Source organism: Gracilinanus agilis, chromosome 2 (genome assembly GCF_016433145.1).
Source record: "Gracilinanus agilis isolate LMUSP501 chromosome 2, AgileGrace, whole genome shotgun sequence".
NCBI classification, from domain to species: domain Eukaryota; kingdom Metazoa; phylum Chordata; class Mammalia; order Didelphimorphia; family Didelphidae; genus Gracilinanus; species Gracilinanus agilis.
In genome coordinates, this window is record NC_058131.1 from 42,282,925 (window position 1) to 42,299,493 (window position 16,569).

At 44.0% G+C, this 16,569-nt stretch overlaps 1 protein-coding gene across 1 annotated transcript in view; it reads right to left on the reverse strand.

Annotated features, from left to right (window-relative positions):
- Positions 1-4,152: 4,152 nt before the first annotated feature.
- Positions 4,153-16,569, reverse strand: part of LOC123236721 (ATP-dependent RNA helicase DDX19B-like) — a 34,355-nt gene continuing 21,938 nt past the window's right edge. The window contains 5 exon segments of the mRNA XM_044663111.1: positions 4,153-6,718; positions 7,109-7,300; positions 8,017-8,179; positions 8,882-9,119; positions 11,248-11,425. Coding sequence (XP_044519046.1) covers positions 6,657-6,718; positions 7,109-7,300; positions 8,017-8,179; positions 8,882-9,119; positions 11,248-11,425 — 833 coding nt within the window. The 3' untranslated portion in view covers positions 4,153-6,656.

Here is a 16,569-nt window from a genome sequence, read left to right on the forward strand (position 1 = left end):
CAGGTCAAAGGTATTATCTAGGACCCAAACAGGAAAGCTGGGGTCAAGTGAGAGCTCATTCCTCCTACATATGTACTTACAAGGCCTGAAGGTCCTGTCTGAGAAAACCCTGGTCTGAAGAGGCAGCTTCAGGACAAGCCCCATCCATCAAGCAGGAGATACCTTCTCTAAGATTTGAGGGGAAGCCTGGCCATGAAGTTCCTTGGTCTTCAGGGGACCCAGCTTCTGTGCATTAAGGACCAGTGTGTGGAGGGTTGAAGGACTGCTGTCCAGTTTCTGGGGAGAATTTGGGGTGGGGAGTAAGGGAGTAAAATGGAGAATTCAATTCCCATTCCTGATCTCATCTAGACTTGAATATACAAGTACTGGTTGATCAAAGAGCTTAATATCTGGATCTGCTGAACTTGAAAGGATAGAAGAAGCAGGAGATCCAGATCCTTTGACACATCCATTATCCATGGTTAGCTGGCCAAGAGGTTCCCTTTTCTGAGGCTGTTTCCCCATTTATATAATTAGATCAGTGGTATGGGGGGAGTTGATATTTTGGGCTTGTAATTGGATGTTCTTGTTAAGGAATAGGTTGGATTGACCTCTGTGAAGCAGTCTCTGGTTAGGAAACTGAGTTGATCTATTGGCTAATCCTGTAGATGATGATAATATTGTGTTGCTCTAGTTGATTGGGTCCTAAATCCTAATTTCCCCAAGTTCTCACTCCCCCCACCCTTTTCAATCCCACCACCCTTTACTCCCACCATCCAGGGCCAGGGGAAGGGTAGATGAGTGGTCAGGATGAAGTCAGGTCAGGGAAGAACAGAACTTTGGGTTTCCAGGGCTTTTTATACCCTCAGCTCAACTGCTGGTTGGTATTTGCCAAGTGGCTCATGCCTTCTTCAACATTCCATCCAGGGCAACTGACAGTTTTGCACTAAGCCAACATGGCAATACTAAAATCCTATATTACAAGTCCCATAGAAACATCTTTCATTTGATCTGCTCCCACACTGGAGACTCTGACGAATGGAAACCAACTAGACAAGCAGCCATATTGTCTTCTCTCTGAATGGATCTTCTTTGCAGAGGGCTACCTGGAGATGTCAGGGTGAATGTTCTGTGTCTGAGAAAACTTAAAAGCTTGTCTTTTTCCTCTCAGAACAATAGAAATGGCCGATGAGCTTGAGAATATAAATTGTTCAGTTTCTGAGGAGCATGACAATAGACCATTAGCTACCAAACCTTTAGGTACCATCCCCTGCCCTTGGACAGTTTCGTTTCTTGGAATCTCAAACTGATCCTTTCCCTTATCCTCACCCTTCCCATCGAGGCTGCCCTCCTCAGGGTAAATATGGGAGGCTGCTTAGTAGAGATGCAATCTCTGGAACTGATGATAGTGACCCTGCCCACCCACTGACTTGAACAGAGAACTCAGGTGGCAAGAGCCAACTTCAGTTTCCTGCCCTGATCCCTAGAATCTCCATCCCTTTGTAAACTGGATTGAATTTTGTTGAAGATCAGCAAACCAAGCTAGGAAGAACTGGGTTCAAGACTTACTTCTGATACCTACTGAGTGTGAAATTCAAGTCCCTTGAACTGTTGGAATTGGGGACCACCGAGACCTTTATTTGTAAAAATGATTCCGAGCTATAACGCAAGGGTAGAAGGCTGCCAGTGTCAAGGGATTTTCATTTTCATTCTCTCTCCCTAAAATGTTGGCTTTGGCCACCTCAGAGCTGCATGAGGGCAAGAGGGGAAATGTGTCATGGTGCCCTTGAAAATCCAAATCCAACATCATTTCCTTCATGGCAGACCTCAGAGGAAGACTCCCAGTCCAAAAGAATAGAGCTCCAGGTTGAGTTCAGCATGTCTGGTCTGCTTCCTAAAGCCCTCCTCTTTCCATATGATCATAGAGGATGGTGCCTAGACCCTGTGGGAGACCCATTCCGTTTGTGGGGACTGTTCAGAGCTCTCACCTTTTCTTCATGTCTCTTATGGAAGAAGCCTAAACTTTCTGCATCCCAAGAGGACTCTTGCAGCCCAGAGTCCATTTAAATCCTTCTTGATATATGGGCCTCCTCTGATCCTGAATGAGGGAAGCTGGGAAGAAAGTGTGTCATCTACAAGGAGAAAGCCACCCCATTACAGCAGGGTGTGCTGCACTGCTGGGTACAGTGTTGGAACAGAATGCTGGTCTTAGAAGCCTGGAACTGGATTATCCAAGAGGCCAGCCAGAAAGGCAGGGGAACCCCATCACTTGCCCATTTCATGAAGGTTTGGAAAAAGTTCTGCCCTTCATGTATTTCTGGCCTAAAGGCCATGAGGATGAACCCAAAGGTTCTGAACCTTCAGGTAAGTATGGGGAAAATGGATTTATCAGCTCCACTCTGTTCAGACTGGACACTTTAGGGAACCTAAGAATCATAATCCCTGCTCTCACAGGAAGGGCCACTGGGATAGTGTCCTTCCCATGACACTCTTCCTTGAGTTAATAAAACATGTGGCCCTGGGATTCATCTAAAGCTGCAGTCAAGGGCCAGGACAGAAGTAGTGGGATTTGGGGGCTTTCAACCATTTCTACCTCTTATCACTGTCACAGGGGCATACAGTTGGAATCCCACCCCAACATGGACTCCTCCATGGCTAGGTGCTATCCCAGGTGACTACTTGGAATATAACCTCCATTTCATATGTGAAGAACAGGCAGACAGCTATGAACACCCCCCGGCCCCGGCCCCAGTAAATCCCACGGACCCTGCTTCCTTTTACCTAAGTCCATTCCAAGTCATTCATTGGCAGCCAGAGCCTCTTCCCTAAGTACTGAACCAAGGACACAGAACAGCTCCCACAAACCCCACCCCAGGTGATGCCATGGCTCTAGACCCACCTAACTTCATCCTAAACCATGTGACCCAACACCTCAGGGTGTACTCCAAGGGGTCCCACAAACCTCAAAGCATTCTAATGGCCTAAACATGACAAAGTGTATAACTCTCCAATGCCCATCCCTGGGAAGCACCACACAATGTGCATACCAAGAGATCCCATGGACCCCCTAAGCCTTTAATCTCTATCCTGAAGCATTTGACCCAGAACATTTTCCAATATCCACCCCAGATCATTCCATCAGTCAATACCACCTTCCTATACCCAGCATTGGGACGAATGAGAATAATTCCCATTATCAATCCCAGGAGATCCCTTTTACTGGGGCTTCTAATATGGACAATGACTAGGCAGCTCAAAAGGGGCAGATTATAAATCTCTTTTGGGTCCTTAGATCCCCCATAACCACCAAGTTCTTAGCCCTTGGAAGTCAGTTCTCTTCTACCCTCCTTTCTTTCATTCTGTAGTGCCAGACTTTAAACAGTAAATGAGTACAATGTCTTGGGTAAGGTAATATCCTGGCTTTGCTCCTTTCTTAATTATATCCAGAATATTGGTCCAAACATCAGCCCTACTTTTTACCTCTGGCTTATAGAAAGGATATCCTAGTGGCCTATAATCTGTCTTGCCACCTCCCAATGTATTACATACATATTTTCCAAAGAGATACCAATTCTAATTCCTGTGTGTGTGACCATAGCCATGTCAATTCCTATGTTCCTCGCCTGTAAAATAAGGTGTAAGACAAAGTGATCTGCAAGGTACTCTCATGCTATAAATGCTAAGATCCCATGAGACTTCATTTTAGGGATGTGACCAAAACGGTTATTTGTTTATTATGTATCCTCTCCTACAAGGTCAAAAGCTGACCCTGCATTATTTATTATTATCTGCTTCAATGCCCTGCGCACCTGGTCCTGCAAACAATAGGTACAAAGGGGAGAATCAAGGAATGGTCGTTTGAGAATTGTCAATCACCTCCAAAAACCTGAGGGAACAAGGAAGGTGATGCCCACAGCCAGAGTCCTGGTCAGGAAAATAGAGAGTAAGGAGGTAAGAGAAGGCTCAAGAAAAATGTCTCCCGGGACTAGCTGTTTCATGGATGCAGGTGGTTCAACTCCTGAATGCAGAAAATATCCTTCTTGCATCCCACACTCTAATGCCCCAATGTGAAGAGTAGTGACAGGCTCATAGCAGGTGATCCAAATACCCAATGATTACTTATTCATAGTTTCACTATTAGAAAACTAGATCATGAATAATTTAGTGACAAGATTTTCACAATTGGTTAAAATCTATTAACATAATAAGTGGAAAGTACATCTACAATGAAGCAATTTCTTGACTGTATCATCAATACATGACCCTCAATTTATCAAAGACAGGATTTTCTATTGATTGGCAGCATATCCCATTTCTTATCTGTTAGAACTTCCACCACAGGTCAGCTGTTCATCTGAAAGGGCACAAGAGGGCCCTTCCACAAAGAGAAACCAAGTCTTCCAACTCAATACACTGGACTAGGGGACAGCGAAGCCTCCTCTCCCTGCCAGAGTGCCCAGGAAATGAGGATTCATCAATGTTGCACAAAGCCTTATGGCACAGGCTTTCCAAGAAGCAGAGATGATCCACTGCTTCAAGCCTTTCCCCTCTCGATTCTGAAATCTACAGGAGCAACTAAGACTCCTTAAGACTGAGAGGAATTAGGTTGATTTTTTCCCTTCTCCCAGATATTTAAGTCCAACTCGCTTATTTATAGCTCTTTTGCTTCACTATCTGTTAAAGAGCAATATATCCTTAACTCATATCCACCTGTGAAGAGGAAAAAGTCAAGATTGTCATGAGCTTTCCTAGTGTGGAGGGACCTAGGCAAAGTGGTGAGAAGGGAATCAAAGGAAGCTCATACAGGGCAACTAAACAGATAAGAGAAAGACTCTGCAGTCTCCATTCAGATCTACCCCCACTGTTGGAAGAAGCCACAAGCAGGGATAATTAATAGCTTCATGATTTTTTCCCCTCCCCTTCCAGTCCCCAGCAGTTCAGCAAAGCCCTAAAGGGAGGAAAGCAAGGGATTGACACTGGGGAAAAAACTCAAGGGATGACCCATTTGGATCCTACATATTACACTAGGTGCACAAAGAGGCCTAATAATAGGTAGGCCTATTATCAAAGCTACTTCACAAACATGGTTCACATAAATACACACATAAGCCAACACATACAATAGGGATCAGACCCTGGACATTCTACTGGCCTTTAACTCATGCAGTTAGGAGAAACAAGAGACTGGGAAAGTGGTGGTGACTTCTTGCCACAGGATTGATTAGAAATGGCCAACTGGTTGGTGAAGTCAGATTCTCTTCCTCTAAAAGCAATTGGATTTGGTGGTGGATTATGGGACCTCACCCAAGCAAGAAAGACTAGTTTGCACTATTCTTCAGAAACTGACCCCTTCTTCTACAAGGTCCTTAGGAGAGATAATGGCAGCTGAGCTGTCTTATCCTGGACTTGGAATCAAGTGACCTTCTCATTTCTTCTCCACCTCCACAGCTGGGTACTATCTTTTATCTAGTCACCAAAAAGAAACCAGGGATGGACTGAGAACCCTTAGAACCAGATAGCATATAAGAAATACCATGGCAATAGCCCGGAGACAGAGAGGGCTGGTGAAGGAAGTGAAAGTCCATGAAGGGACAGTAGAGGACACTTAAAAGAACCTGGCTGTACCTGCTAGCCAGCTACTTCTATTGCTACAAATGGTCAGTCTTCCTTCAGTACAAATATTAGGGGTCTGAAGAGACGATGTCCCATATCTGACATGATTTTCATTGGGAGAATTAGGCCACCTTGCCAAGACAATGAAGGCATGGAGCAACGGTGCAGACTTCTGGGCTTCTGCTCTGTCCCTTTTCTAGGGTCTCCTCTCTTCAAGTCACAGAGGCAGAGACCTGCTGCCTTCAATGCTTCTGCTGGAGAGCCCCAGTCCTAGGATCATGTCCCCAGCTCCATTGGGCATTTCTTGTAGGTTCTCAGCAATTAGAGAATTACATAATATCACTGTCTTGGCACTGGAATAGGGGCACTATGATTCCAAGATAATAACGTGATTGAATTTATATTGGCCCATCTTAGAAGCCAACCCCCATCCTGAGGTTTAGCCTCACTAGAGGTCTGGAGGGTCATTCTCATTACCCAAACCATTTCTTCCTATTGTGGGCAGCAGGGAGGAAAGAGCTGCTACATCCCAGCTGGGGAACTCGCCCCAATACTTTTTGGTTTGGAAGCTGTCCAGCAGTCACCTCTTAGCTTTGCCTTTCCTTTCCATTGTCATCTCTGCTCAGTTCCCCTTGCAATTTGCTGAAGATTGGTTGGCACCCCAGGATATCCTTGTCTCACTTTGGGATGGAGAACAAAACCAGATGCTGCCACAGTGGATGCTGGAAATCGTATTATCCATAGATATGACAGTCCCTTAAGAAGAGTCTTAAGATGGGAACACTTGCTTTTTTTTTTTTTTAAAAGGTAATTTATGTCCATTTATATCTAATTGTAAAAGCTTATGTAAACATTTTTTCTCTACCTCCCCCATTTTTTGCACAATTTGTTGTTTTTTGCTAAGTCCAAACATAATTTGAAATGAGGTAGGTAATTCCTGTGTATTCCCGCCTTTGTCCTTTTTGGTGAATGGCTGAGAGATGTGCCAATTTGAAAAACAAACAGTCCAAATGGAGCTGGAGATACACGTGTAAAAGGTGTATATCAATTCTAGTCGATGCTTGTCAGTTGGCTATTTTCTCAATCTCATCCAAATCATCGGTGTCCAATCTGTCTATCTTCTTATCTGCAAAGAAATCAAACCAGAGAGAATCAAAATCGGAGCCCCTCCAACGCTCTACTTCAGCCACTGTGGCAACGCTACGAGAAATCTCCAAGTACCGCTGAAGGGCGCTCCTCAGCTGAATGCGGATACCTTCACGGTTCATCAAGTGCCCCAGGCTCCTGGGGTGGAAGAAAACACAAGCCAAGCCGGGCCATTCTCCCCCGAGGGCTTCGGTCCCTGAGCCAAGAGAGTGGGCCCTGCTCTTCTCTGCCCTCCCCATTTCTCTAACAAGAAGGAGGGAGATGGCGGATGAGACTCTGACCACTCTCCAGCCCCCGTGCCCAAGAGCCCTGAGCTTCCCCACCAAACGAGCCCTGGGCCCAGAGGGCAGATGAGCTCTAGGACACTCACTGAAATGTTCCTGGATTCTGTTGAGAATGTTCATGCTGTGCTTGCTGTCCACCATGTTCACAGCCAGGCCCCGTTTGCCAAAGCGCCCCGTGCGCCCGATACGATGAAGGTAGGTTTCGTTGTCTGGATTCCCATCCTTGTCCACGGGCAGGTCAAAGTTGATGACCACAGATACCTGCTCCACATCGATACCTACAGGGCACCAAGACGGGAGGGGAGACGGGGACAGCTGACAAAAGCGCGCTGACCCCCAGGCTCCACGAGCCACAGCTGCTTTGTTTGGAGGCCAGGGATGGGCAACACTGAGCTTGCAGAGTCTGGGACCAGCAGCTGGGACACTCAGAACAAGATGCGGGACCTGAAGAACAGCCACTACCAAAAGCATCGAATCCACCCAAAGTCATTCTCTGGTTCCAAATGGTCCAAGATTTTTCCCTCCCCCATCTGCAGGATGGCCCAAACCGCCTGACGCTATCTATCAATTTGCCACAGCCAGTCCTGGGACTATTCAAGCCTACAGGAGGGAGGAAGGGAGGAAAACCTAGCAGCCAGGGCCCTGGAGCAGGGGGCTGAGGAAGTATCTGGAGATAGTCACCATGTTCAAGGACAGAAAATTCCTACAGGATGATCTATCTGCTGACCCCAGGGAAGCCATCTCAAGGCTCAAACGTAATGTTTTCAGTCTAAGGGAAAAGACAACGTGGTCAGCATTGCCAGGGGGGTAAAGCCAGTGTCCAACAGACTGTTTCTGCAAAGGCAGAGAAAGATGCTGATTGAAGATCTGGGTCTGTTCTGCTGGGGAAAACCAAAACTGCCCTGGCTAGAAAGAGGATCCCTCCTTTTCTCCTAAGTCCCCCAGCCTCCACCTGCTAGCAGAACAAGTGGCTGAGCCCAGTGTAATCTCTTACCTCGAGCACACACATTGGTAGTCACCAACACTTTCTCCTTGCCTTCTCGGAAACGCTCAATCACCGCAGCTCTCTGTTCCACCATCATTTCACCACTCAGGAGGGCCACCTGGTGGCCTTCTTTGGATAACTCAGCTGCCAGCCAACCAGCTGTTTTGCGGGTCTGGAGGGAAAAGAATTTGATAAAATGAATATACTAGAAAGTTGTTTCAATCATTAAGTTAAATGAAGGCTTCATCCTTAAATTAAGTCAAGTTTCTGAAATCCTTGATGAGGTTTCAAAAATCTCATCATTTTTTCATTGGGACCTTTAGGTATACTTGAGAAATCTAGAGAAGGTCTACAGTATACTAGGTAGATCCTCTTTGGTGTCATTTATGGGAAAACCAAACAAGAACTACAGAGCCTGAGCTGGTATGGATGGCTCACGCTGCATTGGTAGATGGGAACATCCACATCCATGAGGTTCTACCAATAATGAGCATGACATTAAGTGCCCCAGGCTCCTGATATGGAAGAAAACCCATGCCAATCTAAAATCTTCCATGAGAGTTCTGGCCCCCAGGCCAAAAGAGTTGACTTTGCTCTTTTCTCTCATCCCTATTTCTCTAACTAGGAGGAAGTCCTGAATTGCTCTGGACCAGTCAAGGTCTATTTTTCCTATTTCTATCCAAAACACATCTCTCCCCTTTCCAAATTAACAATATATTCCTTAGGGCAGAGAAATGGAAACTGAAATTCTCCTTTCCTTCTATCATCCTCAATAGCATTTTTAAGTAACTAAAATGAATTTCTAGCTGAAAGGGAGAAAACATAAATTTTTCCTATTTGGTGTTACAACTGTGCCCTGCTGGCTGCTACTCACATGACAGAAGATCATGGCTTGAGCAATAGTGATGGCCCCATAGAGATTACAAAGGGCCTGGAACTTCTCATCTCGGTTATTGCACATCACATAATACTGTTTAATGGTATCTAAAGTTTCTTCTTCTCGCTTCAGTTTGATGATGTTTGGGTCTGGGACAACTTTCTGAGCAAATCTCCACACAGAATCTTCGAAGGTAGCAGAGAAAAGCAGCATCTGACAATCCTTAGGAAGCATCCTAAAAGGTAAGCCCATGGACACCCATCAGAATTATGAACTGGAGGATTCCAGAAAGCACTGAAGATTTAGGACATATCTTTTATCTTCTAGCAAGATAGACAACAAGTATTTACTTCTCATTCTCTATATAGAAGCATGGAACAGGACAGAATTAAAGAAAATTCAGAAAATTCAAGAAAATTTAGGCACTTTAGTTTTAATTTTCTGGCTACAGGTCAAAAGGAATATGCCTTAGCAACATTCAAGTTTTCAGACATAGAAAACAATGAATGAAAAAGTTAGGAGAATCTGAGTCCTGATCCCATATGTAAGATTTAAATTAATATCCAATAACTCCAAGTATAATATTTTAGAAGATTCATTAATAATCACTTGAAGTAGAAGGAAAAAAAAAGCCTAAGTAAAAAACACTTGAGTAAAATTCTCCTGCCTGACTCACCCAACCTTCCCCAGCCAGGGTTCTGGGAGGAGAGAGAGGGCAGAGCTACACAAAACTTATATCTTCCTTACATTGGTATGTAAAGTAGATATGTAAATGGGATGCTGGCAGATTTGGGGGGGGGGGGGGCGGGGTGGAGCAAATTTCCAATTATACTTCTATTTGAGCTTCCTTATGTATAAAAGGGCAATAATAATTTATTCTCTACTTTGTTCATGCAGAGGTTGTGAGAATCAAATAAATTAATATACCTGACCCCTTTCAAACTGAAAAAGATGGAAATCTCGAACAGTGGAAGGCTTTAGGATAACAGATACATCAATCCATTGTTGGCGATGGGGAGAATTGTTCCAATTATTTTGGAAAACAGTATATTATATGAAATGTCACTATATTGTCCTTTGTCCCAAGACTGCTGCTCAGTATATTTTCCAAAGAGGTCAAAGAAAAAAACTGGGAACAAAAGTGGATACCCATGGAAGGACAGCTAAATTGTGTTTTATGAATTGAGTATTATTGTATGTAAGAAATGATCCAGGAACACAGAGAAATGTGTGAATGTTTGTGTGAACCCAGGGAGAACGAAGAAAGCAAAACCAGAACAACAATATCTACAGTGACTATAATAATGCAAATGAAAACTGCAGATAAAGTCACCAAACACAAATTTTTATCCACAATGTCTCAGGTCAGTCTCAAGAGAATTTCCTTATCTGGGAGGCAGCACTAGAGAACCAGGTTGTGGACATGCGTGTACACACACACACACACACACACACACACACACACACACACACACACAGATATATACACGGATGCATGGAGACACATATGCATGCACATACAGCCAGACCCACAGACCTCCCCCATAGAAACACACAGCACACATGCACACACATACATACACCCCTGAGGTGCTGTTGTCACAAAAACGAAAGGCACAAACAGAAGGTGAGAGAAAATGCCAGGGGAGATGCGGGCCTACGATTTCTATCTCCTTCCAGAGACAGCGTGTGGTGAAGAGCCTCTATTGCTCTAAGCATCTCTCTGGCCACAGAGAGCTCAGCGCGCAGGATCCGGTGAGCTCCAAGCTAGAAGGAGCCTCTGAAATTAGGGAGGACCACAGGCCTTGCTTTCCTTTCACAATAAGAAATAAGTTTCAAGTGACTGTTGTCCCAGATGCCAGGCCTGGCCAGGAGCTGAGCCACAAGCAATCTTGCTCTAATTTTCATTTGCTGGACCAAGGAGTCCTGGGGAACACAAGGGAACCAAAAGCCCTATCCTTCCTTCAAGCTGTGCCAGGCTGTTACCAGCAGGACTCTGGCCTCCTCTTGCCCATGGGCTGACCCAAACAGGAAGAACTCTTCCCCTCCTGCTGCTGCAGCTGCTCCATTTCAGTCGGCTCAAAAGGGCTGAGAAAGCGGGCAGAACTGAGGCTGCCAGCTGCAGAGCACTAGTAAGGCCACCCAGGGAACCACTCTGGCTCCTATCTGTAAGCTACTTCCACACCAGGCCGCCCTCTTGTTCAGTGAGTTCTAATGGCATGATAGCAAAAGGCACAGGGAGAGAAGCTGGATTTGAAATTTAGATGGAGATTCTGAGCTCATTTTCTCTAGGAAGATTCCCTCCCCTTGCCCCCCTACAGCAAACATCCCCCCCAATTCCTCCCCCTCTCCTCCCCCGGTACCTCTGGATGCGGATGCTCTGATCTTGATGGCCTTGGGTAGCTATCATCACATCAGCTTCATCCAGAACAAACACCTTGATCTTTTTGGGGTCGATGAATTTTAGTTTGGAGCACCAATCCAGAACCGTACCCGGAGTGCCAATGACAATCTGCTCACTGATCTTTTGACCTCGTTCCACTGTTACAACAATAATGAGTTCTCCATGAGCTTTTTTGGGGACATTAAATAGTTTCTCAGTTTCTCACACTTTTCCTTTAGTCCTACAGAATGGTCATACAGTACCAGAACCACACAGAAGCCAAAGTAAAACACCTTGATGGGATGGCTGGATCTTCATGACAGCACTGAAGTCTACAGAAATACTGGGTGAAATCATTGACAGGTACAGGACAGAAATAGAAGAGGAGCAATTGCCCATGAGTTCTCCTTTGCTCTCGAGAGCCAGCCTCCCTGGAAAGGAATCCTCTCTCTTATTCCTCCTTTTCTTCACCATCCTAGATGAGGCCAGACTACTTCATGTCTGGACAACTGCTCAGAGATGCAGCACTTAATGCCTGCAACCCACTTGGCAAACTACTGCCATATTCATCTTTTCACACCACTTGACAGATGTCAATTCAACAAAGAAACATCTTTAACAGGTCCGATTATTCTGAAAAGCACTTAGGAATTATGCTGCTTAAAAAAAAATTACTAGAGTGTGTACATTCTTTGGCCCAGAGAGCCACTGCTAGGCAAATACTCCAAGGAGTTCAAAAACAGAAAGAAAAGTTCCATATGCACAATATTCATAGAAACAATTCTTGTAGTAGCAAACAACTGGAAGGAAAGCCCTTCTTGGATCTGTTCCTGACCCTTTGGACTCCGAGACCAGACCTCTGCTGCTGTCTCATCCTGGACCATCCCTTGGTCCCTGGGGCCTCCTCACCCTGGAATATCCTTCCACCAGGCCATGCTGGCTCCCACTGATGAATTCTTCTTGGAGGCTCCATTTTATGGCAGGGCTGGGCTGGCCACCCTTCATTCGGCTACCAGCTCAGTCCCTTTCTGACTCCAAACCATGCCCCCTGGCCAGGTACCTTCATTCCCATGGCCCATCCCCTTCCCTCAGATTTTTGGCTCCCTTTATTGTGCTGTCTTCCCCATCAGACTGGAAGCTCTGTGACAGCAGAGGCTAGGCTCTCTTTTTTAGTTTGTGTAATGGAATATTACCGAACTATTGGAAACAATGAAAAGTGAAGAAGAATTGAGGGATGCAAACCATAATGATAAACAATACACAAAATAACCATAGAGATGGAAAAAGCAAAAAATCAAAATTAAATGCCATCTAATTATAGTGATTCAAGCTAGCTTGACCCTGAGAAAATGCACCTCCTTCCCTTCTTCTTAGAGGTAAGAGATTCAAAGTATAAAATGTTGCATACACTATTAGATATGACTGATGTACTGACCAATGACACGGTCCCTGTCCTAAGGAAGCTTTTGTTATGTATATACACATACACAATGTATACAAAATGAACAGAAAGTAGCTTTGAGAGACAGTGCAGGAGTACCTGGGGATCAGGAAAGGCTTTCTGAAGATGACCCAAAGCTAAGCCTTGAAGGAAATGAGGGATTCTATGGAATGGAGATTAGGAAGGAGAGAGCCTTCCTGAGCAGGAGAATGGATAAAACTATTAGATTTATGCTGTAAGATGAAAGTGAGGACAGAGACTGGACTTGGGATATCATTACTATGGAGAATTTGAGGTGAGGAAACTCCCTCTGCCAATACAGGTGGGTCCCTTTTCTGCAAAGGTAAAGTGACTTGCCCACAATCACGCAGCCAATACTAATCAGATGTGGGAATTGAACCAGATCTTCCTGGTTTTCAGACTGACTCTTTATCCACTATGTCATGTGCTTCTCTGACATGAAGATAAAATAAAAACAAAAGCAAGAAAAAAAGATTTGAAGAAAAAAAGATGACCATGTAAATGGTATTTCTTTTGCTTGAAATCCTGTGTAAATGGAATTAACTCTAGCCCATTCATAGCTAAACTCTTACTTACCCTAGGCATAGAATGATGTAATCCTCACCTCCATTAATGGGGAGGGGAGATGAGTTACCCACAAATCAAAAACAAAAAAAAAAGTAACAAATCAAGAACAAGGGACTGCCCTTTGGGCAGTCCAAATCAATGTGGAGACTGTCATTTGTCCACTTGAATTAGAGGTGGACCCACGGGAAGTGATGAAAGACACTATCTCTTTAAGTATGTTGGTTACTTCCTGTGCAGGCAGTTCCCGCTTTGAACTTGGAGCTGAAGGACCTCCCTTGAGACCTCAGGCAGCTTCTACTCTGTATTGTCATGTGGGTAAGTTAGGCTGACTTCCTTGGCCTACCTAGGCCTACTCAAATCAGCTGTTCCTGTTCAGATTAAAACAAGAGGAGGGCCAGCTCCCTCCATTCCTCAGTACCCCTTATCAAAAGAAGCCATTGAGGGAATTACCCCAGTGATAAATTCATTAATTGAGCAAGGAATAATAATCCCATGCAAGTCAGAATATAATACACCTATTCTTCCAGTTAAGAAGCCAAAATTAGGCCCAGATGGAAAACCCCAATATCGATTTGTTCAAGATTTAAGAGCTATAAACAATCATGTTATAAAGAGACACCCAGTGGTTTCAAACCCAAACACAATTATTTCTTCTATTCCCAGCACAGCCACTTACTTTACGGTCATGGACCTGTGCTCAGCCTTTTTCTCAATTCCTATTCATGAGAATTCCAGACATATATTTGCCTTTACCTGGAATAATTCTCAGATGTTGTGGCAGCGTTTGCCACAGGGATATTGCAAGAGTTTAGCTATTTTTGCACAGATTTTGAGCTAAGATACAGATAATACATTTAAAAATAGTAAATTGATCAAATATGTGGATGACTTGCTCCTGGCTTCACCTGATGCTAAAACATGCCAAGAAGATAGTAAACATCTTCTTTTAGAATTACATAAAAGAGGACATAAGATATCAAAAGGAAAAGTTCAGTGGTGTCTCCCCAAAGTAGAATATTTGGGGTTCATCTTGACAGCTGGTGCATGATATATGTCCCCTAAGCGCATTGAAAATATTCAAAAACTGAGCAATCCTACCACTAAAAAACACTTAAGAGCAATCTTAAAAGCAACAGGTTTCTGCAGACAGTGGATCCCTTGCTATGGGAAATTACTAAACCCCTTATAGCATTAACAAAAGATTCGGTCCCTGAACCACTTAAATTAGAGCCAGAGCACAAGTTAGCTCTATCGAATTTAAGCTATCCTATCTGCTCCTGCTCTAGGCATCCCAAATTATAACAAGCCATTTACTTTATATGTACATGAGCGTAGAGGAGTAGCTTCAGGTGTTTTAACCCAAACTTTGGGACCATAACAGCGTCCAATTGCTTATTATTCAGCCCAGCTGGACCCTATAGCTGCAGGTGCACCGCCATGTCTTAGAGGTGTAGCTGCCACAGCTCTATAAGTGACAAAAACTGTTAATCTAGTATTGGGATGCCCATTAACAATTATGTGCCTACATGAAGTGGAAGCATTACTGCTAAGACAGAACACAGGCATTTTCTGATCAGAGAATTACAAGATATGAAATAACCTTGCTAAATAATGAAAATATTACTTTAAAACGTTGTACAACTCTTAATCCTGCCACCTTGCTTCCTGATTTACCAGTTTCAGAAGAACCTTTACATAATTGCAAAACACTAGTGTCCATGGCTGAAAAGCCTCAAAACAATCTCCTGGACACTCCTTTAGAGAATCCCGATCTAGTTTTATTTACTGATGGTTCTTCCTTTATGAGGGATGGCATACGCTACACTGGAGCGGCTGTAGTCACAGAATTTAACACTGTATGGTCAGCTTCACTGCCCTCAAATCTAAGTGCTCAAGCTGCGGAACTCATAGCTCTAAAACATGCATGTATAATTGCCAAAGATAGAAAGGCAACAATTTATACGGATTCTCGATATGCATTTGGAATATGTCATGCAGTGATGGTATGTTATGGCTCCAGAGAGGATTTTTAACCTCAGCTGGAAAATCTATAGCTAATGCAAAAATTATTAATGAAGTTTTTTCTGCTCTCCAACTACCCAAAGCCCTAGCTGTAGTTCATTGCTCTGCCCATACAGGTGGCACTGACCCTGTCTCTAGAAGAAATGACCGGGCAGATACTGCTGCAAAGCTAGCAGCTATAGAAGGGCCTGAATTAATTTTAACATTAACAACCACTGATGACTTAAATTTATCACTTTCCTATGATGAGAAGGAAGTAACAAAATGGAAGCAGAAATTTAAAGCTAAACAGATAAATGGAGTATGGGTGTCCTCTGAAGGAAAACCCCTGCTCCCTAGACACTTTTATCACCAAATTTGCCAATCTATTCATAAAAATGGTCATTTTGGTACCCAGGGCATTGTGGACTCTATTAAGAGAGTATGGATAGCTCCTGGCATAACCACTATAGCCTCTAAAGTGTGTGCAGCTTGCCCTACCTGCCAAGCATATAACCAACACGCTTTTCGTGGCAAGGCTTTCAGTGGGCGTCCATTGGCTTACACTCCTTTTGAGCACCTACAAATTGATTTCATAACAATGCCAAAGGTTGGACAATATAAATTCTGTCAACTGACCAGGTGGCCGGAAGCATTTCCTACTGCCCAAGCCACATCGGCCTTTGTTGCCAAGGAGCTTTTAAAAGAAATCATTCCTAGTTTTGGTCTGCCTGCACGTATTGACTCGGACAGGGGGAATCACTTTACTGATTCAGTTTTATCTGAAATATATTCATGTTTGGGGATAACTCCCAAATTCCATGTACTATATCACCCCCAGAGCTCAGGTCAAGTTGAACGGATGAACAGAGAACTTAAAACTATGATTGGCAAATTATGTACTGAGACACATCTAAAATGGCCTGAAATTCTCCCTCTAGCTCTATTTTATCTTAGAAGCAGGCCTAGGGGAGATCTACACATCTTACCATATGAGATGCTTTTTGGACATCCTCCTATACAGGCTAAGCCTTTTTCTCCTGCATATACATCACTATTAGGAGGAGATACTTCTATTGCTTCCTATATACAGGAATTGCAACACAAACTGTGTGAACTCCATGAATCTGGAACTACAAGCAGGACCAATAGACTTTTCACTTCATGACCTGAACCCAGGAGACAAGGTGTACATAAAGAACTTCCAGCACAATGGGGCAACCCAGCCTTCATGGGATGGCCCATTTGAAATTTTATTAACCACCCCAACAG